Genomic DNA, 25,312 nt, shown 5'->3' with positions numbered 1-25,312 from the left:
GAGAGACAGTGTAGTGGCAGGTTACACTATACAATTATGACTATAAGGTCACATAGGGCATCTTAGGCATATGTATAGTATACCCAGAATTGGCTAGTCCCATTGGTCTACTACAATACTGTAAGATCTGATATTTATTGCTGGATTGGATCCCTTGTGAATGTGGTTTTTGACTTGTATTAGATATTCCTTGTATATAAAATGAATTTATTCTGCCATAAATTCCTTTGCAAACAATATCTTTGAATCACATGCATACATATACAATACTCAAACAAAGCAAACTTTTCTATTTCCTTCAGAGCACCCTAGCAAAACTGGATTTCAATATATTCATGATGAATATGCACGAGATATGTGCATGCATCAACCTAGTTATTAGAATCAATTAATGCAAGTACATATCATACATATTTAATATGGATAGCCTGAAAACCAGTCTGACTGGGTTGCTCCCAAGTGCTGGGCTGAGAATTGCTGCTTTAGCTCAGTGGTTCTCAACCTTTTGTGATAACTGTACCCTTATCAAGATTTTGAGATGTTTCATGCATATCCATCACTCTCCCCCAACCTAGTTTGCAAAAATTCAACATTTATTACAAATATTGTTTACATTTGTTTTTTTCTTTACCTTGGATTTTTAAGAGGTTTTTCCCCACTCAGTTATGTCTCTGCTTTCATTTCTCCATTTCCTATCTCTCCACATCCCTGTTTCTTCCACCATTGACCCTACTGAGTCCTCTGCCTCTGCTTCACTGGCTCTCAGCCCTCCCACTCCTCATATCTTCCCTTCTACCTCCCTCTCCTTGGCTTTTCTTCTTATACTTCCTAGTTCTCCATCTCCCTTTCTCCCTATATCTTCCACCCTCATTGCCCATCCGTCCACCAATCTTCCATTCTGCCTCACACCACCCACACACCCCCTGCCCAAGGTGTATGCACTGAAAAAATGTCTTGTTTCTTTTTCATTTTGAGAAAAGGGGTGTTTCCTTTATTGTTTATTTCATTTTATTTATTGTATTTATTTAAAATAAAATAAAAGCACATTGAAAAAAAAAAAAACAAAACCAAAAAGAAATATGGTCAGATCTGGGCCTCTCTTCCCTCCTTCTCTACCCACCCAACATACAAAAATAAAGAACCCCGGAGCCCCACTCCTTGGCCATCCCCTCACTGTACCCCCCCCCCTCCCCCCCGGTTGCTCCTGCTCCTCCAGTGCCATATTTCAAAATGTCACCGGTTGAATTGACGCTGGCACCATTTTGGGATGCTGCTATTACTCCTCGGGTCATCCGGTGTCATTTTGGAATACGGTTCCGGCGGGGTAGGAGCAATTAGAGCTCCTTCCTACCCCCTTTTCCACCCAACCGATGGGTTAACCGAAGGAGCAGGCGAAGGCAGGGCAGTAGGGGTTGGAGAGAAGGCCCAGGGGATTGTTTTTAAGTTTAGGTAAATAAATACTACTATTTGTTAAAGGCATAGGCCTGCCAGGGCAGTTTTAAAAACAAACAAATGAAAATGAACAAAATTTCATTCATTTTCTTTTGTTTCCTAATTTTTTTTTTTTTAATAAAAAGGAAAATGAAATAAGAAAATTTGTTGAAATGTACTATTTTGTTTCATGCCAAAAGCACATCCCTACCCCAAACCTCACAGCTCCTAGACCTCCATCATCCTTTATCCCTACTTGTTAGACTTTCATTTCCCTCAATAAATCTACCCCTCTAACCAGTTTTCCAATTCCTTTCTCTTGCTCCTTCCCCCCACCTCTCAAGCCCTCCATCTCCCTTGTCTTGATCCTTCTCTTCCCCACGGTAGGCGGAAAGCAGCAGCAGAGCAACTATCTCAAGCATGGGGATCATGGGACTCAGTCCTTCTGTTGGTATGCAGGGCCGCAAAGCTAAAGCAAAAGCAGCGCTGCCGCAGACATCATGAGGGACGATGAAAGCTCTGTTTTCTCTCCCTGTGGCTGCTTTCTCTCCCTCCTGCCCCCATGCAGGCTTCATTTCTGATCAGGAAGCCCAGGGAATAGGAAGACAGGAGGAAGGGAAAATAGCTGCAGGGAGAGAACGCTGTACATTCACCGTCCCCCAGTAGTGCTTGCTTCTTTACTTCTGTGACCAGCTGCCTCTCCTTCTTCTCTTGTGCTAGTGGTGACAGCCTTGAGCATCCCTCTCTCACGTGGAGGCCAACTCTCCATTTTACTTCTCCAGGTTGGAACGTGGCAGCTGGCGCCTGGCAGCAAGGCAAGCCCAGGATCTCCCAGCTGAGGTTGCCACTTTGTGCAGTGTGGTGGGCAGCTGGCTGTTTCCATCATTGATTCCTGCTCCCCTCTCCCATCTGGTGGCAGCAGCCTGGTTGAGTATCCCCTGACAGGCTTGTACCCCTGGTTGTGAATCACTGCACTAAGTCAGTCATTCAGGCACTTAACGTAAAAGCAGAATTAAGGACATTTGCAACAAAATGAATGCTTCAAGTGTAAGAATTCATTGGCTTCTCATTCACACAGTCCTCAGCTGGTAGACGCCGTGACCTCTGCCCAGACCCCAGCCTCGCTGGAAGCCATGCTGGAGTTTCTGGACTTCACGAATGGAAGCCATCCTCTACTGCAGGAGAGATTCCTTTATGCCTGCGGCTTTGCCTCTCATCCCAGTGAGAAACTGCTGAGTGCTTTACTTGTAAGTTGAACAGGCCAATAAGAAAGCATCTGTTGCAGAGTGAATGGAAGGTCTGAATTTATTAATGCACTGTTTTATGAATACTCTTGAACAATGCTCTGATGCAGTACATATAGGGAAAGATTTCTCAGAGTTTCTTTTCTTATAAGTGCAGAATGGGAGGAAATCCCTGATAAATTGACTCATGGCACAGATATTCAGTTGCATATCCTTTTATTTGTTTTAGAAATGGTGATCAAAACCAAGCATATCGTTTCATATTATTTATTAGCAGTCACCTGGTCTATCCCTTGTGTTGAAAGAGGATTTGCTGTTCCTATACTATCCTGGACAGATGTTTATCTAATCTACTCTTATCCAATGACAGAAATTCTACCACTTCCACTCATATAGTATGTGTGTGTGTGGAGATGTGTGTATTGCTTCTCTCTCTGATAAACAAGAAAGGGATAATAGCTAAAATAACCATCTAAAAGAAGCAAATATTAAATACTGCATTCACAAGGATGGGCAAACGGGTTCAGATTTCAATTGAATTACTTCTGAATTAGGAAGATGTTTAGTGCTGTTTGGATTTTTTGAGTCCCAGTTGATTGTGTCCTGATAGCACTGTGGATCAAATCTGAGTCAGCTTGGCCCTGCTTTGCATGCTCATTATTAATACTGGCTTGTCAAGCCGGCTCACATGGCATTGCTGAGATAGCTCCCATTGAAATCAGAAGCACCTCACCTGGCACACATACAGAGCCAAGCAAAGGCCAGGCCAGCTCAGTGGATCTGCATTTCAGCCCAAGCTGGCACAGAAAAGAGAATGGAAATCTGAGCAGAGCCTTGCCTGATCTGAATCAGCACATGGGAGCACAGATCATGTTTCTACAATAGCAACGGAGGACTACTCAATGTTTATTTTACACATTAGGGGCTTTGTTTATTGTACTGTGCTATGTGGGCAATTTTTTCAGTGGCTGGGAGCCTTTCTCTTTTGATTTCTCTGTTTCTGTTTTCATTATCCCTGAGTCATTACCTTTTAATATGAGTTTCATACTGTCTTCTGTCGGTCATTAACCCAGAATCAATAGTGTGTTTAAATTCCAATTTAAATATAAAATACAATAAACCTAATTCAAGTTGTATACACGGCGGCATATCAGAGTCATATCAGAACTCTGTTTCTGGGTTAAGGCAGAGTCAGCCAGTCTGAATGGCCGAGTTTGCCTGTCCCAGTGAATAAAGTATTGACGTACAGCCTGTGAGCCGCCGTGTACCATGATTGAATCATGACCCACATTTAAAGGAGACCAAGGTGCAAACAGCCTGCAAAAGAATTCTGGGACTTCCAAACTCTTCGGCCTACACCAAATGATAGCAATACAAGTTTCTGACCGCGTCAGTGTGACAGTTTGAGACAAGGCGCATCCTAAATGACTGTAGGACTGCCTGTCCTTTGCATGGCTTTCCGTCTGTCTCTGACTGTGATGCTTAGCAAACTGTCTGTCTTTGTACTGGTGACACGCTGTGGTAATACCGTAGTCCTGAGGAAGGAGGTCATAAAGTGCCGTGTCTGCCATACCCTTGCATTACAAACTTTTCCGACATTTACAAAAAAAATGTTCTTGCTGAATGCCACATCACTATCATTGTCTTACTGTGTGAAATTGATTGTGTCACTCTGAGTAGTATTGTAGTTGCAAACTGTTTCTGATTTGTCTAACAGAGTAAGTTCAGTGGAAGGATTGCAGACAGTGAGATCAGAGAGTCCGCTGTTATTATTATTGGTGCTGTTGTCAGAAAGCTGTGCCAAAGTGGAGGCTGTGAACTTCCAGTAAGTAGAAGACTTTCCATGCTTTCTGTACAGGTCCACAAAATCATTACCAAATCACAGTGACAATAGTGAATGACAGCAGATAAAGGTCAAAATGGTTCCTTTAGTTTGCCCAGTGCTGTTTAGGGTTGTAACCGCTGCTCCGTGCAGGTTACTGCAGTGCATCCCTGGAAATACAAAGCAATCGTGCCATTGTTATTATTATGGGTTGACTTGCGCTCCCTGCAGGTTACTTAGGCTTTCATTATCATCTGCTGTTTCCAAAGATCACCAAATGTGCAATGATTGCAGAAGGTCTTTTTGAGGCATATTCATTTTCTTATATTGTTTTAATGCATTTGATCAGGGGTTCTCTACCCGCTCCTTTGGATACATCCGGCCAATCTGGATTTCAGGATATCCAGAATGAATATTCATGAGATCAATTTGTGCTATCACAGAAACCTGGTTCAAACAAACTGATCTTGTTCTCAAAAACTGATCTTGTTCTCAAAAACCAACTACCCACTCACCTCTATGATATCATCTCCATACCATGACACAAAAAAAGAGAGGGGGACGACGACTCCTTTTAGCAGCTAAGAAAAATCTCAGACTCCTATCTCAACCCATTAAAACTGAACCCAGATTTGAAATTGACCTTTTCAAATCTTCCCTCCTTCAGGTGTGTCTTGTCTACAGCCCCCCCCCCCCCCCCCAGGTCTCCTCAAAAACAATGCCTCCCCACTCATTGAATTTATTGCAGATAACATTGATATTGACACCCTCACCATCATACTTGGTGACTTTAACCTACACGTAGACTCTGTTCCCCCATCCCCCAGCTGCAAAGCTTTCCTGCCCTCCCTGAATGCTATGGGTTACAAGCAAATTATTAACAGCCCTACACACAAAGCAGGTCACACCCTGGACTTAATCTTTATCAACTCCCTCATACACCTATCTGAACCCCCCACATGCACCATTATCCCATGGTCCAACCATTCACTAATAAAAACAAATCTCTCTATAATTAAAAACTCCCTCGCTCCTCCCAACCATAGCTCCACCATTCAATTCAGAAAACCCTGCAACAAAGATGACCTAATCGAATCTTTTACAAATGCCCTAAACAAACTAACTGCTCTAACCCCGATCTTGCCCTTTCCACATGGTCTAACATCACCACCAATATAGCTAAAAAACTCTGCTCTCTTTCAACCAAACTAATAAATCCTTCACACAATAACAAAAAAGCCTGGTAGTCCCCTGAGCTCAAAACACTTAAACGTTACCTAAGAAGCATTGAAAAGAAATGGTGGAAAGATCCCATACCTACCTTATTGGCCACCTACAAAGCTACCCTCCATAACTACAGAACTACCATCCTGTAAACCAAATGCGACTTCTATGCCCTGAAAATTCACAACTTCCAATACAACACCAAAGTTCTCTTCTCTTACATGTTCGATCTAAGAAAACTTCTCCCCCTCCCATACCTGACTCTGACTCCAAAACCAAATGCAATGACATTGCCCACTATTTCAATGACAAAATCTCTAACCTTTTGATGAAGCTCCCACCCCCAACGCCATCACTAGCAGTCTCCCAAAACACCCTAATGCAGTCCTAGACACCTTTGACACCATCTCCATTGCAGAAACAGAATCCCTCATAATGAAAATTAAACCAGCATCTCATCCAGTTGATCCCATCCCAACCTATTCCCTAAAATCGATGTCCAACATTCTAGCCAAACCTTTATCTGAAATTATCAATTCATCCCTCCTCACACATGGACATGTTCCCACCTCTTTAAAACAAGTTATAGTCAAACCCATATTAAAGAAACCCAACCTGAATCCATCTGAACCAGCCAATCTCAGACCTATCTCCAATCTCCCCTTCTTAGCAAAATTCTTAGAGAAAGTAGTCAACACCCAACTCTCTGAACACCTTGAAAAAAACAACTTTCTTTTCCCCTCTCAATTTGGGTTCCCCAAATGCTTTAGCACCAAAACCTTGATTATCTCCCTCACTGACACATTTCTCAAAGGTCTGGACAAAGGCCACTCGTACATCCTAGCTATGCTTGATATCTCCTCTGCCTTTGACACCATCAGCCACAAAATTCTTCTAAACAGACTCAAAGAAATTGGCATAACTGGCACTGCCCTTCTGTGTTTAAATCTTACCTAGATAATAGACATTACAAAGTCAAAATTGGAAACAGTGAATTCAATCCCATCAAATTAACCCGTGGCCTACCCCAAGGCTCCTCATTATCCTCCACCCTCTTCAACATCTACATGTTGCTCCTTTGCCATCTACTTTCTAATCTAGGTCTCACTCATTTAATCTACGCTGACGACGTCCAAATTCTAATCTATCCCCAAATCTCTCAAAATCTGGGAAAGCTGTCTAACTTCAATAAACTAATCTTAACCTCGCCCTTAACACTTCCAAAACAGAACTCCTCCTTATTTCCCATAACCAGACTACCCAAACCCCTCACTATCACCAACACCAATCACCCCACACCCTAGATACTACACCAGGTAAGAGATCTTGGCATCATCCTAGACAGCCATCTTAACTTAAAAAAATTCATTAACTCCACCATGAAAGACTGTTACTTCAAACTGCGTGTACTTAAAAAAACGTAGACCCCCTCCTCCATTATAACAACTTCCATACTGTCCTCCAAGCTATATTCTTCCCCAAAATCGATTACTGCAACTCCCTGCTACCACCCTCAAACCCCTTCAAATGTTACAAAATGCCAGTGCCAGAGTCCTCACTAACACTCACAAAAACAATCATATCACCCATATTCTTAAAGATCTCCATTGGCTCCCCATCCCCTACAGAATTATCCACAAGAGTCTCTCAATAGTCCACAGAACTTTACATAATCAAAATATACACTGGCTAAACAACTCCCTACGCTTCCATACCCCAAATAGACCCACCAGATCGGCCCACACTGGCAATTTACATATCCCTGCACCTAAACTTACACATCTAATCTCTACCAGAGAGAGAGCTTTTTTTCATTGCTGGCTCCTCTCTCTGGAACTCGATGCCCCCTGATCTATGACTAGAGCCCTGCATTCAGAAATTTAAAAAGAAATTAAAGACTTGGCTCTTCAAGCAGGCTTTCACTTAACTCCACCTTCTTCCACCCACTATTAAACAACATCAAGCCTCCTGTACATAATTTCCTTTTATTTATTTAATTTTTAATGTTTATTGTTCCGCTTTCTTTGCCCTACCATTGTTCTCCCCCCTAACTCTTCTCTAACAAAGACACTAAAACCTTATTTCTCCTCTTTATATTGATTAATGCATCTAGTTTATATTATTTTATGTAACTTCTCCTTCTTTTTCCCCCTCATTTTTTGCTGTTAAATGTAAACCGATGTGATGTACAAACGAACTTCGGTATATAAAAGCTTTAAATAAATAAATAAATAAATAAATAAATAAATAAATAAATGAAATAAATTTGCACGCATAGCTCCAATTTATGCAGTTCTTTCTCCTATGTAATATTATTCATTGTAAATATCATTAAAACCTGACTGGCTGAGTGTGTCCTGATGATTGGTTTGAGAATCACTGCACTAAAGAACAAACGTACTGAATTCAGACGTCTCTCTAGTGCAGGAATCAACAACCCCTTCTTGCATGCCATATGATGGCACGTGAAACCCTCCTGGTGCATGCCCCTCTCTCCTGCATGTGGGCTCTGCAGGCCGGATGTGCTAATTTCACGATATACATCCACCCTGTTAGTTTTGAAACTGCTAACAGTACCAGCAATCAAGAGAGAGTGACTTGCAAGTAAGGAATATGGTTGAAGATGGGCACGGTTAGTTTTCTTCACAGGACTGCTCCCCGGGATAGCTGCTTTTCCTTCTCCACATGACTGGCTCTCTTCAGGAGGATGGATGGTACTTGATGGGGATCCCCTAGTATTATAATAACATTGTTATGAATGATGTTGCTTTTTTTGAGTACTTCGTTCAAAAAGGTTACCTACCTGTGCTCTAGAGTACCTGTGAGGAAAAGAAATCACCAGACAAATCTCTTTTCACATCTTTTCACATCATTTAACTGTTAAAAAGTAGTCATAGATAGATAATTGTGCTCTCACTCTGAGAGGAGCAGGGGGTGGCTAATTTATGGGTTATATCCTCCTCTGTAAAAAAAAATAACATCAGTTTTCATTGCAGGCCAGTGTGAAAGCCAAGAAACTGATACTGGAAGGACTAGAAAAGGTGGAAAACCGTTCTGATGTCAAACCATACTTGTTGGCCATGAAGAATGCCCTCCTGCCTGAAGCAATTCCACTGTTGCTGAAACATGCGGAGTTTGGAGAGGGGCCTGCCAGCAGCATTGCGATCAACATTCTCCAGAATTATGATATTGCCTTCATCACTCGAGAGGTAGGAACCTTGTAGTGAGTGCCCCAAACACTCCATCAGTTTTGTAAGCATATGTGTTTGTGACAAAATACAGGAGTTAAGGAACACATTGTTTTACTTTGATCTTTGATGTATAACTGTAGATTAGGTAAGCACAGAAAAAATAAGCTAGAAATCAGCATATTGTTGATACTAGCTTGGTGTTTTTCATCATACATATATATCTATATATTTTTTATTTTTTTCTAAATAGGTGAAAAGAGTAATGAACAGAATTTATCACCAGAATAGAAAAATCTATGAAAAGACAGTGCGCACTGCCGCAGCCAAGGTCATCCTCAACAACAACCCTTCTAGCATGGAGGTGAGAAACCTGCTGTTATCCATTGGCGAGCTGTCTCTGGAGATGAATAAGTACATGCTGTCCATGGTCCAAGACATTCTTCAGTTTAAAATGCCTGCCAGGTAGGAGCCGCATGGGGAATCAAAACATTTATTCTCATTATCCTCTATCTCGGGGTTTCCCAAAGTTGGCTTTTGGGAAGTTTAGCTGTGTCTTATTTTTAGCATAAGAACATAAAGTGCTGTACTTGGTCAGACTAAAAGTCCATCAGGCCCAGCATCCTGATTCTGACACCTGCACCATCACATAGGTTTGATATTTGGGTGATATATAAAATATGGTTTGACAAAGGAAATATACAGTTGCTAAGTAGTAACTCTATTATGTGACAGTTAATACGATATGAGTAGAACAGCTGGTCATTTTCCAGTTTTGTGGATGACATAGATAAATATAGATGGATTTGAAGTTCCTGTGAATTTTCTATCTAGAAAAAAAAAATTTTGTCTTTGTAAGTTGTGACAACTTTGAAAGGACCAATCAAAAACAATGTTGTAGATCATGAAACCTGGAGACCTCACAGGTCCTGAAAGCTCCTATACTACAACATCTTTTTGATTCCATCTTTCAAGGGTGTCATGGCTACTCAAATGTCACTGTAAAAAAAAAAAGAACCCACTTAAAAATGGATGTGCGTTCATGTAACCAAAGGAAGCAACTGAGGGAGAGCATACTTGTAAATGCCAATTATACATGAAGACAGAAGAGGGACATATGAAGCTTCAGTGGGAAATTACAAGAATGCAATGTTAGGCAGTCCTCTCTGGGAGAACATAAATTGAGCTGGAATCAGTTGCTCAGTGATAGAAAGACTCAGGTATAGGCCAGTTTCTCTAATTCTTTTCTGCTATCTCCCATTGGCAAGGAGAGAGCAGCAGAAAAAAAATTAGAGATATTTTTAAAAATTCAGCAAAAAATATAAAATTGGAAAAATAGGATTTGCTTATTCTTTGCATAAGTCCTCATATGTAAATATACACACAAGAGAGACAAAATAAAATGCAGAAAAGTATATGTTTTCTGTTATAGGGGGTCTCTTGTGAAGATTTGATGTCCTTCGGAGTGAAGAAACTCACCCAAAGATGAGATTTGTGCAATGTTCTCTCATCAAATGTTCTCTCATCAAATCTTCACAAGAGAGCACTGTTCTGTTCGTATATCTCACTTTGAATGTCAAAGTGGCCCCTAACCCCTACACTAATACCTAAACCTCACCTCGAGTTACTAGGTGGGCCTCCCATAGGGATATAAATGACTATCTAGTATGAGAGCATTGTGGTTAGTCTCTCTCTCTCTCTCTCTCACACAAAGAATATAGGCAATCAAGGATGAAAATAACAACTGGGAGCCCTCCATATATTGCAGCTTAACACAAGCAAAGGTCCTTCTTCCTAATAAGAACAATGCATCCACTTTTGCTCAGCTTCCCATCACGGCCACTAGGCAGCATATCCCATTCAGCTGGCATCAGTGCTTCCCTCCTTCTCGTTTTAGCTGGAACAGGGGCTCTTGGCATGATTTTTGCAAACAGAAACTAATCAACTAGTGTGGCACACGCAGTATCCCTCCTTCAATCCCTTTCCTAAATCAGACTGCCAGGCCTGGTTTGGACATGCTGTCTCAAGAACATTATCATAACCTGTATCAGTGGCATTCACTCTAAGCTCTCTAGGGCCACCAACAGGTTGAGTTTTCAGGATATCCCTAATAAATATACATGAGATAGATTTGCATGCAACACTGCCTACATGGTGTGCAAATCTATCTCATGCATATTCATTAGGGAAATCCTGAAAACCCAATCTATTGGCGGCCCGTGAGGGCTGGGACTGAATACCAATGTCTTATACAGTATTTTAAACCCAGATTTTAAGAACGAGTATCTTATGGAAAGGGACCAAAATGATATTTTTCTGTTGTGTATGTCAGTGAATTGGTTTATCAGGCCCTCAAGGACATGCTGATTCATAACTATGATCGCTTCTCCAAGACTGGATCCTCTTCTGCCTTTTCTGGCTACATGGCACGTATGTAACAAGAATTTTAATGCTGGGGTTTTCTTTTTCAAATTATAGTCCAAGCATAGGTGTTTCATTTTTGAAAGCTATCATGGAGATTTTATAGATGTAAAAGTTGTTGTGTATGATTTAGCAAAAATAAATAAATAAACACATAAACAAATTGTTCAAGAAATGAACTTCTAACTTCTACATTAATCAATTTTTTAAACATTTTTTATTTTCAACGCATTTTTTTAGCAGAGTTAACATATTCAGATATATGATAGACAGTATTATATAAAATTAATTCACATTTTCTTAAATTTCAATGTTTTTTAAAGTCAAATTTTTTAAAAGCCGGTTATTCCAACTCACAGTCTGAGTAAAGAGCAAAAGACACCAAGTTTCTAGCTCCTGGTGGTCTTATTGCAAGAACTGATATTACAATGTAAACACTTTTGAAGAAATACAATCTTCCCTGTGATAAAAGCAGTTTTGGTTTAAGGGTGCGATTAGCCTCCAGAAGATGCATAGGTGAAATGTATTGGGGGCTATTTTATCTGTTTCCAATACCTGCATTTGTTTTTTATTGCTCTTTGTGTACATCAATTGTAGTGTTTGGGATCTTTTCACATAATATGCACATGTTCTATGCCTTTCGGACAGTCTCTGTATTTTTAAATTCCAGATGGCTCAGATTCATCCATTACTTACAGTCTGGACATTCTCTATTCTGGTTCTGGCATCCTCAGGAGAAGTAATATGGATTTTTTTGTGTTCAGCAGGAATATTCAGCTCCATGCCAGTCAGGTATGGCAAATAAGGACCCTGGATAGAACAAAACTCATATTGCTATGTATTCAAGCTTTGTATCCAACCTCCATTTAAAATTAATTTTTTTACTTTGCCAGCAGCATGGTAGGACTTGGTTTCTAGCAAGAGACTTCAGGTTAGTACCACTGGCTCTCTAACATCCCCGTGATGCATTGCAGGATCTATTGTGTTGGTATCAAATATGAAGAAGCAGGACTGCAAATACTGAATAAGTTAAGTTGTTTTAAATGTGCAAGGACAGTGGTGCATCAGGGAACAGCAGCTCCAGTGATCCATCATAGTGAATACATTTTGAGTAGCTATATGAATGAAGTGTAAGAAACCCCAGGGTCTGCATGAAACCATGCAGAGCAAACCTCAAGAGCGTGCCCTTGAGACCTATGCTTGGCAGTCAGTGAGTCAAAGTTGTAGCAAGCAAAGTCTATTCTTTTCTTCTGAACCATGTTTTCCCTTGTGAAGGACTTCAAGGCATTTTATTTGTTCATATATCTAAAATTGTTTATATCACATTATCCTATATTCTAAGCAGTTACAAGTAAGGTTCATAAAACATAAAAGCGCTAACTTTAAAATGAGCGTATGCACCATATGCGCACATATGTGGGCGCGAGCACACATGTGCTAGAATGTTATATTGTTCATATAAGTGTGCATGCATTATATAAACTATGCTTAGTGCGCATATGTGTGCTCCCAATTTTAAGCAGTTACACGAGGAAGCATTATTCACGTATTTTCCTTAGGACTTGGCTTTTACATGCACAAGAGAGCACATTTTATAACACGCACGTGTGAAAAAAATAGCCAGTTTTACCAATTAGTCCACCAGTTTACCAGTCTATATCTTGGTCATCAACACCTCTCTGGTTTTTCACCTTGCACTCCTCCCAGTTTACCCTCACCCAGTCAGTTTTTGGCTATAAAGAGTTTTATTCTGACTTACATCTGAGAAAGAGCAGAAGGAAATATGTGCAGGTAACAGCTCTACGCACGCTGCATTCACAGGTTATAAAATCGGGATTTATGCACATAAATGATGGCCCTGCTGCAGAACCCCCCCCCAAATCTGACCCACCCCCAAATCTGCCTCTTTTTTACATTCGCATACCAGTACTAACTCACAGTTTCAATTCCGGAACCTCATATGTTCTCATTCTTTTAGATCTTTCTGCTGCTTTTGATACTGTTAATCATGTCATACTTCACTCTTGAGTCACTAGCATTGGTATTATTGGCACTGTCTTCTCTTGGTTCAAATCCTATTTACAGGACTGTTTACAACAAGTTCATCTTCAGACTACAACCTCTAGATGGTTCCCAGTCAACACTGGTATGCCACAAAGATCAACTCTCTCAGCCATTCTGTTCAACATTTATCTTGTACCTCTCTGTAAACTTCTTGCTACTCTTGGTCTCTCATACTGGTTTTACACAGATAACATTCAATTCTTTTTCCCAATTTACCAGACTTGGCATTTAACATCTCAATTCATCTCTCTTTGCTTATCCTCTATCAACAAATGATTATCTCACAATAAACTTTGAACCTGTCAAAAACAGAAATAATAATTCTTGGTAATCTAGGTTTTTCTGATCCACCAATAATTTTCTGCCTTCAGAACACTAAACTCCGAAACTCACAATCTTTTCGTAATCTTGGAATTACCTTTTACTCCAAATTAAACATGAAAAAGCATATTAAGTCAGTACTTCAGACTTCATACTATAAACTCCATCTTCTCAAGCACATTAGGCCCTTACTTGAATATGATGACTTTAGAACTATCTTTCAATCTCTGATTCTTATCAATATTTATTACTATAACTCTCTTTATGTTTGTCTTCCTCAGTCTGTATAATTAGATCCCTCCAACTTGTGCAAAACTCAGCTGCTCAATTACACACTAATACTAGACTACATGATCATATCACTGGTGTTCTCCATTCCCTTCACTGGTACCCGTACAATGGAGGATAATATATAAAACACTCTCCACAATAAACAAATTTAATCCACAATCTCAACAGTCCATGGTTGCGTGCAATTCTTAATTTCTATGTTCCTATTTCGAAATCTTAGATCACAAAACCAATTCCTGCTCGAAGTACCCTCACCCAAATCAACCAGACTGTCAACAACTTGTGAGCATGTTTTTTCCCCTCGCTGGCCTCATAATAAAAAAGCCTTGAAATTCCATCTATTCAATCAAGCATATTAAAATTTAAACAGACTATACATTTTTTTTTCTCCTCCACGTCCACAGTCCAATCTCCTTAAACCTCCTAGGTTTTCCTTTCCAAGTCTATTCTTGTATGACAATCCGTTTTCCTTTGTTTTTATTTACAAATTTTATCTCATTGTGATTATTTTTATTATGAATGGTTTATTATGTATGTTTGCATTGTAACTCACCCCAAACTTTGGAGGGTGTGGGAAATAAGTCCTTTTTAAATAAATAAGTTAATAAATAAATAGAAGTGTGAATAAGCGGTACTTGAGCACACGTCTGCTTTTCCTTATACGTACCCGGATCAGTCCAGACTCCTGGGTTTTGCCTCCCCTCCAGCAGATGGAGTCAGAGAAGTTTTCACAAACTCTGCCCTATACCCTGAGGTGCCACCCACAGTCCACCAGTATCCCTCTGTCTCCAGAAGATGGTGGAGGTGCAAAACCCACAGACTGATCTGATTGTCTAGTGTAGAAAAAAACAAAACAAAAAACTAAGGAGTTAGATAATTAAAGAGGATTTGTTAGGACTAAAGTTAGATTTATTTAAAAAAAAAAAAAAAAAAGAAATACATCGAAGAGAAAACAGCCGCCCAGAGGGTTGTGAGGTCCTGAGGGCACCATCCTCTCTGGTGTTGCAGGCAGCTGCTGATAGGGGGTCGAGGGCCCTAATACCAGAGGTAAGCAGCTCTGGGGGTGATACCAGAGAGAGCGGCTCACTCCCCCCAGAAGGAGCAGTGCCAAGCGAAGTAGACCGGAGGTAACTATACAAAAAAAAAAGTTTGTTTTACTGACCGCGCCGACTCTCCCTTCCCTTGTGCTTGCAGCCATTCCGGTTTTAGAATTTTTCACCGCTTTTTTCTATTTCTTTATTTGGACATCGGGGATGCCTCGGGCCGCGGCATGCCGCTCCTGCGGTTCGGCGCGCACGCACCTATCTCGGGATGGGCTCTGCTCTTCTTGCATCCCCGGAGGGGAGGGACCCTCTGTTTTGCCCCGGGATGCTCGGCATTCAGCGCGCGCAGCTCCCTCGAGGATTTTGGCAGCACAGACTACCACAGCTGCTCCATTCCCGCGGAGCACTGGAAAGGAGGCCATTTTGACTGCAGACAGGGGAGCCGCGAGGGATGCGATAGGGGAGGGGATTCTACCTCCCAATTTATCTCCACAACAGCCGATCTCCGGGGGCCCAGAACCAGCAGATCATGACTCTACTGGCACAGAGGATAGCCCTGAGGAGGCTTTAGACTCCTCCTCTTCCTCTTCATTTTCATCGGAGTTTGTGTTGCTAATGCATAAGGTTTTTAAAGTCAAGAAAACTGGTAAGCATCAGACTGAGAAGGCTGTGCCTGCTTTTAATCCCCGCAAGGGGGCTAGAAAGAGGCCCAGGTCCAAGGGAGACTTGGACACGGGCAAAGGGGACCCTGGCCCTGCCAAGGTGCGGTGGCAGCTAAGGGCTAATATGCATCAGTCTGATACGGACTCCTCAGAGGATCAGGTCTTGTAGCCCTAATCCCCAGCGGGAGGGGATGGTGATGCAGACCAGCAAGCAGACACAGTCTGTGGTTCTCAGGTTGTGGAAGGGAATGATCCGAAGGTGGTCCGTCTTTTTAGAAAAGAGGAACTGGGACCGCTTAACCCTCTATCTTGGGGGAGTTGGGTCTTGAGTTGCTGCCAGAGGAAGCTAAACTGGGGACGATGGATCCTGTTTTGTTGGGCCTGAGGGGTCCCACCACCTCCTTTCCATTTCATTTCTCTGCCACAGATTTACTGTTCTGAGAATGGGATACCCCAGACCTCGGGTTGAAGGTGAGTAAGGCTATGGACAAGCTATATCCTCTACCACAGGAAGCTTTAGAGTTGTTACATGTTCCCAAAGTGGATGCAGCTGTATCAGTGGTCACCAAGAAGACCACCATCCCGGTAACTGGGGCGACGGCCTTTAAAGACCTGCAGGATAGGAAATTAGAACTTCAGCTCAAGAAGATCTTCGAGGTTTCCACTTTGGGGGTGCAAGCTGCCATGTGCAGCAACTTCTCCTTATGTGTGGGCCTCCGTTGGGTTCAGCAATTGCAAGCCAATGAAGGGCTTTCAGAGAGTGAGGTTCTCCAAGCGGGACAGCTGGAAGTGGCGATTGCTTATAGTGTGGATGCACTGTATGATCTGTTACGGACCTCAGCAAGATCCATGGTGTCAGAGGTGTTGGCTCGCAGACTGCTGTAGTTGAGGAATTGGTCGGCGGACGTCTCGTTGAAAGCTCAACTCGGTTCATTGCCCTTTAAGAGCAAGTTGCTTTTTGGAAAGCAGTTAGAGGACATGATTCATTCCCTGGGTGAAAATAAGGTGCACAGGTTGCCAGAGGATCTTCCCAGGTCCAGGGGCTCCTTTTCTTCTCGGTCTCATTTCCGTGGAAATCAGAAGTTTCGTCTGTCCAGGTCATCTGGTCCTGCCTTTCGCCAAGGTTCTGGCAGACAACAATCATGGTCTCAATCCTTTCGTGGCCTCCGCTTCGACTGGGAAAGTATTTCTTACCACAGACCTCATTGCCAAGCTGCAGTGTCAAGTTTGGGATCTGTTGGCCAAACACCCTCCCAGAGTATAGGATTACCTGCGGGTCCTGGGATCAATGACTTCCACTCTAGAGCTGGTGCCATGGGCCTTTGCGCATATGTGTCCTTTACAGTCAGCGTTGCTTTCCCAATAGAGTCCGGTCTCCGAGCAGTTTCACCTGCCCCTTCCTCTCCCGGAGCCACCGAGGTCCAGTCTCAAGTGGTGGCTACTCTCGCACAACTTGGAACGAGGAATTTCCTTGGAAATACCAGAGTGGACAGTGGTGACCACAGATACCAGTCTGTCAGGCTGGGGAGCAGTTTGTCTCCGGAAGTCTGTGCAGGGACAATGGTCTCCACAGGAATCACAGTGGTCCATCAACCGGCTGGAGACCAGAATGGTCTTTTTGGCCTTACAAGCGTTCCTTCCCCTGCTCCAGGGGAAGTCGGTCCAGGTACTGTCCGACAATGCGACCACGGTGGCATATATCAATCGCCAAGAAGGGACCAGAAGTCAACCGGTAGCGGAGGAAGCTCAGTGCTTGATAAGCTGGGCAGAATAACATCTGGCCCACATTGTGGCATCCCATATAGTGGGCATCAAAAATGTTCAGGCAGACTTTCTTAGTCGGAACCGTCTTGACCCAGGAGAGTGGGAGTTGGCGGACGAAGCCTTTCAGCTCATTTGCAACCAGTGGGGCACCCCCAGCCTGGATCTGATGGCGACGTTCAAGAATGCCAAGGCCCCACGCTTCTTCAGCTGGTGCAAGGAGACAGGGGCCGAAGGAGTGGATGATCTGGTGCTTCCCTGGCCAATCATGTTACTATATGTGTTTCCGCCATGGCCTCTGATCGGAAAGATACTGCGGAGTATAGAACTTCATCCGGCAAAGGTGATTCTGGTAGCTCCAGAATGGCCGAGGAGCCCTTGGTTTGTGGACTTACTCAACCTAACCGTGGCGGGCCCACTACAGCTGTGGGACTTCCCAGATCTTCTTCATCAAGGCCCTGTCTGTTTGGAAGAGGTGGATCGCTTTTGTCTAGCGGTATGGCTTTTGAGAGGTGCCGTTTGAAGAACAAGGGGTATTCGGACGCGGTGGTCGCTACCCTTTTGAGATCATGCAAACCTTCCACGTCATTAGCTTATATCCGGGTGTGGAAGGTATTTGAAGCCTGGTGCATAGAACGTGACATGGTCCCCATCCGGGCGTCGCTGTCTGACATTTTGTGTTTTCTGCAGGCGGGGTTAGTTAAAGGGTTGTCGTGTAGTTCTCTTAAGGTACAAGTGGCAGCTCTTGGTTGTTTCAGAGGTACTATTCAAGGAGCGTCGTTGGCGACACACCCGGACGTGGCTCGTTTCCTTTGGGGCGGAGAAGCATTTGCGGCCTCCGATCCATCACCCGTGTCCTTCGTGGAATCTGAACTTAGTCCTCATAGCTCTGCATGCTCCGCCGTTTGAGCCCTTGAAGAGGGTGACGCTGAAGGATCTCATATTGAAGGTAATATTTCTGGTAGCTATTTTGTCAGCTCGATGGATGTCAGAGCTTCAGGCGTTGTCTTGCAGGGAGCCTTTCCTGCGTATTACTGAGTCAGGGATTTCCTTACGAACGATCCTGTCCTTTCTTCCAAAGGTTGTCTCTTCCTTTCACTTGAATCAGTCAGTGGAGCTCCATCTTTTCCAGATTTGGACCGATCGGACCCCATTGTGCGAGACTTGCGGAAATTGGATGTTCGTAGGGCTTTACTGCGATACTTGGAGGTTACGAACGCTTTTCGCTTATCAGACCATCTTTTTGTGCTGTGGAGTGGTCCAAAGAGAGATAATATGGCTTCAAAGGCTACGATAGCTCGCTGGATGAAGGAGGCTATAAGCTCAGCTTACTTACTGCGTAGTAGGCCCTTGCCTGTGAGTCTTCGGGAACAATTTACAAGGGCGCAGGCAGCGACCTGGGCGGAATGCCAACAGATTTCGCCTCAAGAGATTTGTAGAGCGGCTACGTGGAAGTCTTTACACACTTTCGCAAGGCATTACCATCTGGATGTTCAGCATCCTGGTGCAGGGGGATTTGGAGAAGGAGTGCTCCGAGTGAGCCTCTCCGGGTCCCATCTCAGGTAGGAGAGCTCTGGTGCATCCCAGGAGTCTGGACTGATCCGGGTACGTACAGGGAAAGGAAAATTAGTTCCTACCTGATAATTTTCGTTCCTGTAGTACCACGGATCAGTCCAGAGTCCCACCCGTTGTATGCATTAAGGCAATGGAGAGTCCGCTCATGCTGTATGTGTTTTTTTCAATTTTTGACTCTGAAGATCCATTTGTTCACAGTTCTTTTGGGTACTGTTCCCTTTTGACTGGTTAGTCAGTTTGGAGTTTGACAGTTAATATATTATTGTTACATGGGATTGGTTCCATTCTGCTTTGTTACTGAGAAATACTGGTGGACTGTGGGTAGCACCTCAAAGTATAGGGCAGAGTTTGTGAAAACTTCTCTGTCTCCATCTGCTGGAGGGGAGGCAAAACCCAGGAGTCTGGACTGATCCGTGGTACTACGGGAATGAAAATTATCCGGTAAGAACTAATTTTCCTTTAATGCATGCGCATCGCTTTTAAAATTCACCTTTAATATTAACAACACTAAATACAGCAAAAACAAAAGCAGGATGAGATCTTTTGAAGTCATTTGCTGCTTGGTAGTATAAAAACCTGTTACAAGATTGCTTTAAATGCTTCTTTGAATAAATGAGTTTCAAAGGCTTTCTACAGGCAAGGCTCCTCATGAAGCATATCTGGTAAATGATTCCAGAATACTAGACTAGTCACTGCAAACAGTTTCTCATGAGACTCTGCCAAGTTTACAGTTTGCACAGAGGGAACAGCTAACAAACAGCAACCGGATGACCTTGAACTTTTCTCAGGCCTGTAAATCTTAAGCTTGGAGCTGACACATTCAGGGAGCTCACTATTCAATGCTTTATGGATAAAATTCAACACCTTGAGTTAATTCGCCACTGAGTTGGAACCCAATGCAGTGCACAGACTATTGGAGTAATATGGTCAAATTCGGTGGTTCCAGTAATGACACATGGCACCGAATTTTGAACTATCTGCAAAACCTTCAAAGTAGAAGCAGGAAGACCAAGATAATTACATTACAATTGTCCAAGCTGGTAGCAAGCAAAGGGCTAGAAAACTATCACATTCGATAGGAAGAGGGGCGTGTTTTATGATGATAGCCTTTTTATCTCAATGTGCTGAATGGCCCGCGCCATTTTTAAAGATGGCACTGGCTGTCCATTGCTCCTACCATGTGACAGGGACCGGCCAATGGCACGGATACCCTGTCACATGCTAAGGGCAAAGGGCCATCAGCGCTATTTTGTTTACTGGCAGCCGACAGCCCGAGCACAGGAGAATGCTCCCAGGACCCCCGCTGGACCACCAGGTATTTAAAAATTTGGGGGGGGGGGGGCACCGGAGGGTTGGGGGATACTAACAAACTCATTTTAAAGAGTCGGCTGTATTTTTTGGTTATCGGCTCAGGTGCAGCCGATAAAAAAAAAACCCCGATCAGACTGCAAGATAAAATTTTCACGATGTGAATCGGAACTGGAATCGGAACTGATACCGGTTCTGATTCACATCTCTAGAGGTTAGTGTCCCCTTGGACCACGGCACAACTGCAGAGGAGCTCTGAGGAAGCACCGAGGCAGACAAGCTCGGGTGTTCCAGTACCATCGCCTGTCCTGACCTCTGCCAAACCTGAACACACCAGAAGAGACCCAACAACACAATGCTGGTCTCTGGGGTAGCCCTTTTGGACCTGTCACTTGGAAACAGCAGATGCGACAGGATTGACAGAGGTCGAGGACAGGCAATGGTACTGGAACAGGAACAAGACATAGGTACTTAGACTTGGACGAAACAAGGATGCTAGGAGACTTGGACGAGACAAGGATTCTTGGAGACTTAGGCAGGCACTGCCCCTCAGGGCACCCTACACAGCCCCCCATGGGCTGGTCATAGATCACCCTGTCCCACTGTTCGCCCTACACAACCTGAAGAGGCTGGTCACAGACTACGCAGAGAGCCGGACATGCACAGGACTGAAGTTCAGGACAAAGGAGGGATCCGGGCAGCACTCGAAGAAGGATCCATCTGGAAGAGGACTCCAGTGGCCAGAAATAGACACCGGGTCAGATTTGGATTTACTCCCAGGAAGGTCGGCTGGAGGCAAGGTACGACGGGTAAGGCAAGGCTTGAACCTGGAGCTAGGAACTAGTGGATCAGCAACCACTGAACACAGGAACAGAGGAGCTGGAACAACTGGAGACAGATATAGAGGAACTGGACATCTGAAGAGAGGGGCCAGAGGGAACAAGGACATCTGAAGGGGAAGACATCAGGGACATTTGAAGACGAAGACATCTGAAGACAAGAACAACTGGACATCTGAAGACAAGGAGACAGGATCTGATGAGAGACCAGGAACCATGGATGAAGATAAGACGAAGGACCAAGAACCACAGATGAAGACGAGGAGGGAATTCCCATGAAGAGCAGAGTGCCTTGAAGATGCTGAAATCACCAAGAGGTCCAGGCGCGGACTAGCTCCTTGCGAAGGTGCTGGAGAACTGGCGAAGGGCCCTTTTATAGGGCAGAAGTGGAGACGCCCGGATGACATCATCAGACAGGGCCGTGGGGCCTCACCCTGTACGGGCCCTTTAAATAGGCAGCAGAGGCGCGGCTGCGCGCCTAGGAGGCAGGACCATGGAGAGCAGCGTCCATGCCACAAAGAGGAAGTAGGGGCGGCACCAGGCCACAAGGCAGGACCCAGCGTCGGTGACTCCTGGGATGCTGGAGGAATAACGGCAGCGGCCACCGGGCCGCGAAGAGAAGACTGAAGGCGGCGGCCTTGCCCGCGCAGGGAAGAGGAAGAGAACGACAGCCTCCAGGCCACATGGAAGCACGGTGGACAGCCCGCCATGCAGGAAGATGGCGTGGGCAGCCTCCGGGCTGCAATAGGTGGGACAGCGGCGGCTCCGACCACCGCGGAGCACAGGCAGCAGCCTCCAAGCCATAGAGACGGCGTCTGAGGCAGACCTGGTGGAGGTAAGAGGCTGCTTGCAGCTAGGCCTGCGAGCAGCATCGCAACATAAACTCATTCTTCAGCCTAACAAACACTTTCTTTGTCCATCCCCCATCTAGAGTTAGTACACCATTCTGCACCAGTAACCCTGCAGGTATTTGGTCCTCTGCTGGGTCCTCAATTATTACTGAGCTGGGTGCAAAGGTGGCATCGACTATTAAGCGATTATTTAACTCCTTCACACCTCCTGGGGGTATTTCAAAAGGGATTTTGCTCCTTTGCCTTATCTCCCCCACTAAATTCAGTACCTCACTTTTGTGCTGTCCCCCTACAAAGTACGCTTATAACAGCGATACATCTGGGGAGGGATGCCAGTCTCAGCTGCCCATAGCCTCCTGGCATGCCTGTTCCAATCGGCCAAACATGTGAGAATCGGCACCTAAAAGTACTGGGATTATAGGTTCCAACTGGGAATCTGGACACACCAACATCAAAGCTTCTAGCTGCTGGGCTCCCCCAGTAAGCTGTTGGGGATTTCCACTGTCACCACTATATAGCCCTCATATGGACAGCAATGGTTATTTATGCCCCTCAGCACCAGTCCCTGCAGTGGTTGGCGTGGGATGTGTGAAAACATAGCATCATAGAAACTCTGGTATACAAGGGAGACTTGGGACCCACTATCCAATAAATCCTGGGTGGCCGCTCCTTCAATTCAGATTGGGACAGGTGTTTTGGGCCCCACTAACCCCTCTGGCATAGGGTCTCCTGCCCAATTGGATGGGTTCGGGGGTGACTGAGTGCAGTCAACATATAAGGTTCCCAGGACCTCTCCCTCTCTGGATCCTCCATGGCTCCTCTGATTTTGGCAGGTCCCCACCTCTCCCCGTGTGGTCAGGGGTAACCTACATTCTCTTGTTTAGTGCCCTGGCTTCCCACATCTGTGACACACACCAGAATGCTTAGTGTTTCTTCCTGATGTGAGTGCATTGTTTCTGTATTGTCTGGGCAGTTCTTCCCCCCCCCCCTCCAGTTCCTCGGGTGGGGGAGCAGTCCTTATTGGAGAGTCGAGTCTGGTCTGAAGGGCCTCCAGCCTTGACTCCAACTCATGGATTCTAGCCTGGGGTTAAGGTGGGTTCATGGTGCCCTTCCCTACTCCTTTGTTCCTTTATTCCTGTGGATTCTGAACCATAGCAGGGGTTTTGGGATGATCCTGGAGGGTCTTAACCTCTGATCCCATTCTCCCTTCCAATTTGAGGTGGGGGGGCCCTCTCTGTTCGGGTGACTTTAAGAGGCTATAAGGAGCTCTCCGTCTTCCTTTTCCCTGATCCTCCTCATTACAATAGCAAAGGGAGGAGGGTCCTTCATCTTTTCTGCTAACCCAATTTTCACCACAGTCACATCTGAATATAAGGCCCTCCCCTGACTGTCTGTTCAATTTGAGCCCTGTCCATGTCCTGTGCCATGATTGCCCCCTTCCTCATGGCTTTAATTAGTACACGTTCTAGATGGGATGCATATTGAGAGAGCTTTTCCCCAGGTCTCTACTTGGTATTTATTTATTTATTTAGCATTTGTTTATATACCGATGTATAGCTGACATTGCCTTCACTCCGGTTTACATAATAACAACCAGTTACATTTAAATTCATAACAGTATGACAGAGATTGAATCAAAAAAAACAATAACTTAATAGAATTCAATAAATACAATGAACATTAGATATGACTGTATGCATATCTTGAAGTAGACAGTTGATATCGTAATTGAGAAAAAGGTTTCTGCAAATTGGGGCAAGTTAGAAGGAGGGGGTTGCAGCAAGAAAAGGAATGAGAAGTGGATATGATAAAAGGTTTAAGTTCTGCTGTCAATGGGTGAGCAGTCATTGTATGACTGTGAGAGTAGCCAATTTTTGAGTTCTTTTTTAAAAGATTTAGAGTTTACTTGCGAATTGAGGTGTTGAGGTAGTGAGTTCCATAATTTTGGGCCGACGATAGAGATGGCTCTATTTCTAGTGGAGGATAGCTTGGCTTGTGGTAGTGAAGGGACATCCAGCTGAATTTTATATGTTGATCTTGTGGTTCGTGATGATTTATGTAGATTTATAATATTGTCCAGGGCAGCTTTGTGAATTGGTAGTGTTAAAGTCTCCTGGGCTGCTCTGCTTCCCGATGGTGGGGACCCGTGGGGTCCCCACCAGCACAACACAAAGTCTATGACAAGGATACAAACTGCAATTTTCTCCAAGCAGTCTTGGGCACTAATGACAAAAAGACTGCAGAGTTCTGCAGACTTAAATGGTTTAACGGTGCCAAGTAAAATAACTGTTGCGCTTGGTGGCTCACGGCCTCACATGAGCCGACACACTCACCTCCATATTCCCTGCCACCAAGGAAGTCAGGCTGTTGTGCAGGGCCACTGAACGGAGTCCCCCTCCTGCTCGCGCAATTCCTCCGACCCTGATGCGCCGCTCTCCTAGGCATTTGTGAGCCAGATCCTGTCCTTCTTAAAGGACTAGCAGCAGGAAAAGGGGTATGATGCCCATTGATGACCTCCTCTTCCCTAGGACTATTTAAGGCCAGCTCCTGCCTTCAGTTCTTGCCTTGGCAATAGGTCAAACTCCTTTGGGAGGAGCAGTTTGCCTGCATTCCTGGTTCCTGTATCTTACTCCTTGTTTCCTGGCTCTTTCAGCTGTTCCTGAGCTCCTGTTCTGGATCCCCAGCTCTTCGGTTTGTTTCCTTGTCTCCCTGGTCCTGCTCTCCTTCATCTGGCTCCAGCATCCCGTCCTTCGCCTTCCTCCTTGTCTCCCCTTCAGATTGATCTTTGACTTGACCCCAGACTGGACTATGACCTTGTGCTTCTCGCCGCCTGCCTTGACCACTGCCTGGACTCTGAACTTGAGCTTCGCTGCCTGCCTCTGACCTCGGCCTGGCTACCTACATCGCTCAGCATCTCCTGACCCCGACTGTTCCTCCGTTGACCCCTCAGCATGCTGGCTGCAGTGTTCCCGACTGCTTGGACTTCCACCACTGCAAAGGCCTCACCTAAGACCAGCCAGCCCCTGCACCCGAGGAATCCCTGCTGGTGCAGGGGAATGTGGGCTGGTATTGGTGAGCCTCCAGCTGGGCCTCTGCTTCCACCAGCTCCACTTACCAACAGTGGAGACCTATGGGGCTCTCTCCTACAGATAGCGCCAACTCCCCCTCAAACAACTCCCCTCGTCCAACTACCCCTTGGCATAACAGTTTGCCAAGGCCATGGACCCGGCAGAGGCCTCCTCTCTTCAGGCCATTCTGGGTCTGGCC

At 44.6% G+C, this 25,312-nt stretch overlaps 1 protein-coding gene across 1 annotated transcript in view; it reads left to right on the top strand.

Annotated features, from left to right (window-relative positions):
• MTTP (microsomal triglyceride transfer protein) overlaps positions 1 to 25,312 on the top strand; it is a 158,090-nt gene that overhangs the window by 108,256 nt on the left and 24,522 nt on the right. Inside the window, exons 9-14 of the mRNA XM_029597258.1 lie at positions 2,510 to 2,678; positions 4,393 to 4,500; positions 8,718 to 8,930; positions 9,163 to 9,374; positions 11,242 to 11,339; positions 12,001 to 12,122. Of these exons, the coding sequence (XP_029453118.1) occupies positions 2,510 to 2,678; positions 4,393 to 4,500; positions 8,718 to 8,930; positions 9,163 to 9,374; positions 11,242 to 11,339; positions 12,001 to 12,122 (922 nt within the window). The remainder of the gene's footprint in view (positions 1 to 2,509; positions 2,679 to 4,392; positions 4,501 to 8,717; positions 8,931 to 9,162; positions 9,375 to 11,241; positions 11,340 to 12,000; positions 12,123 to 25,312) is intronic.

Source organism: Rhinatrema bivittatum, chromosome 1 (genome assembly GCF_901001135.1).
Source record: "Rhinatrema bivittatum chromosome 1, aRhiBiv1.1, whole genome shotgun sequence".
NCBI classification, from domain to species: domain Eukaryota; kingdom Metazoa; phylum Chordata; class Amphibia; order Gymnophiona; family Rhinatrematidae; genus Rhinatrema; species Rhinatrema bivittatum.
Note: the sequence above shows the minus strand (reverse complement) of the source record. Positions and strands in the feature narration are given on the sequence as shown.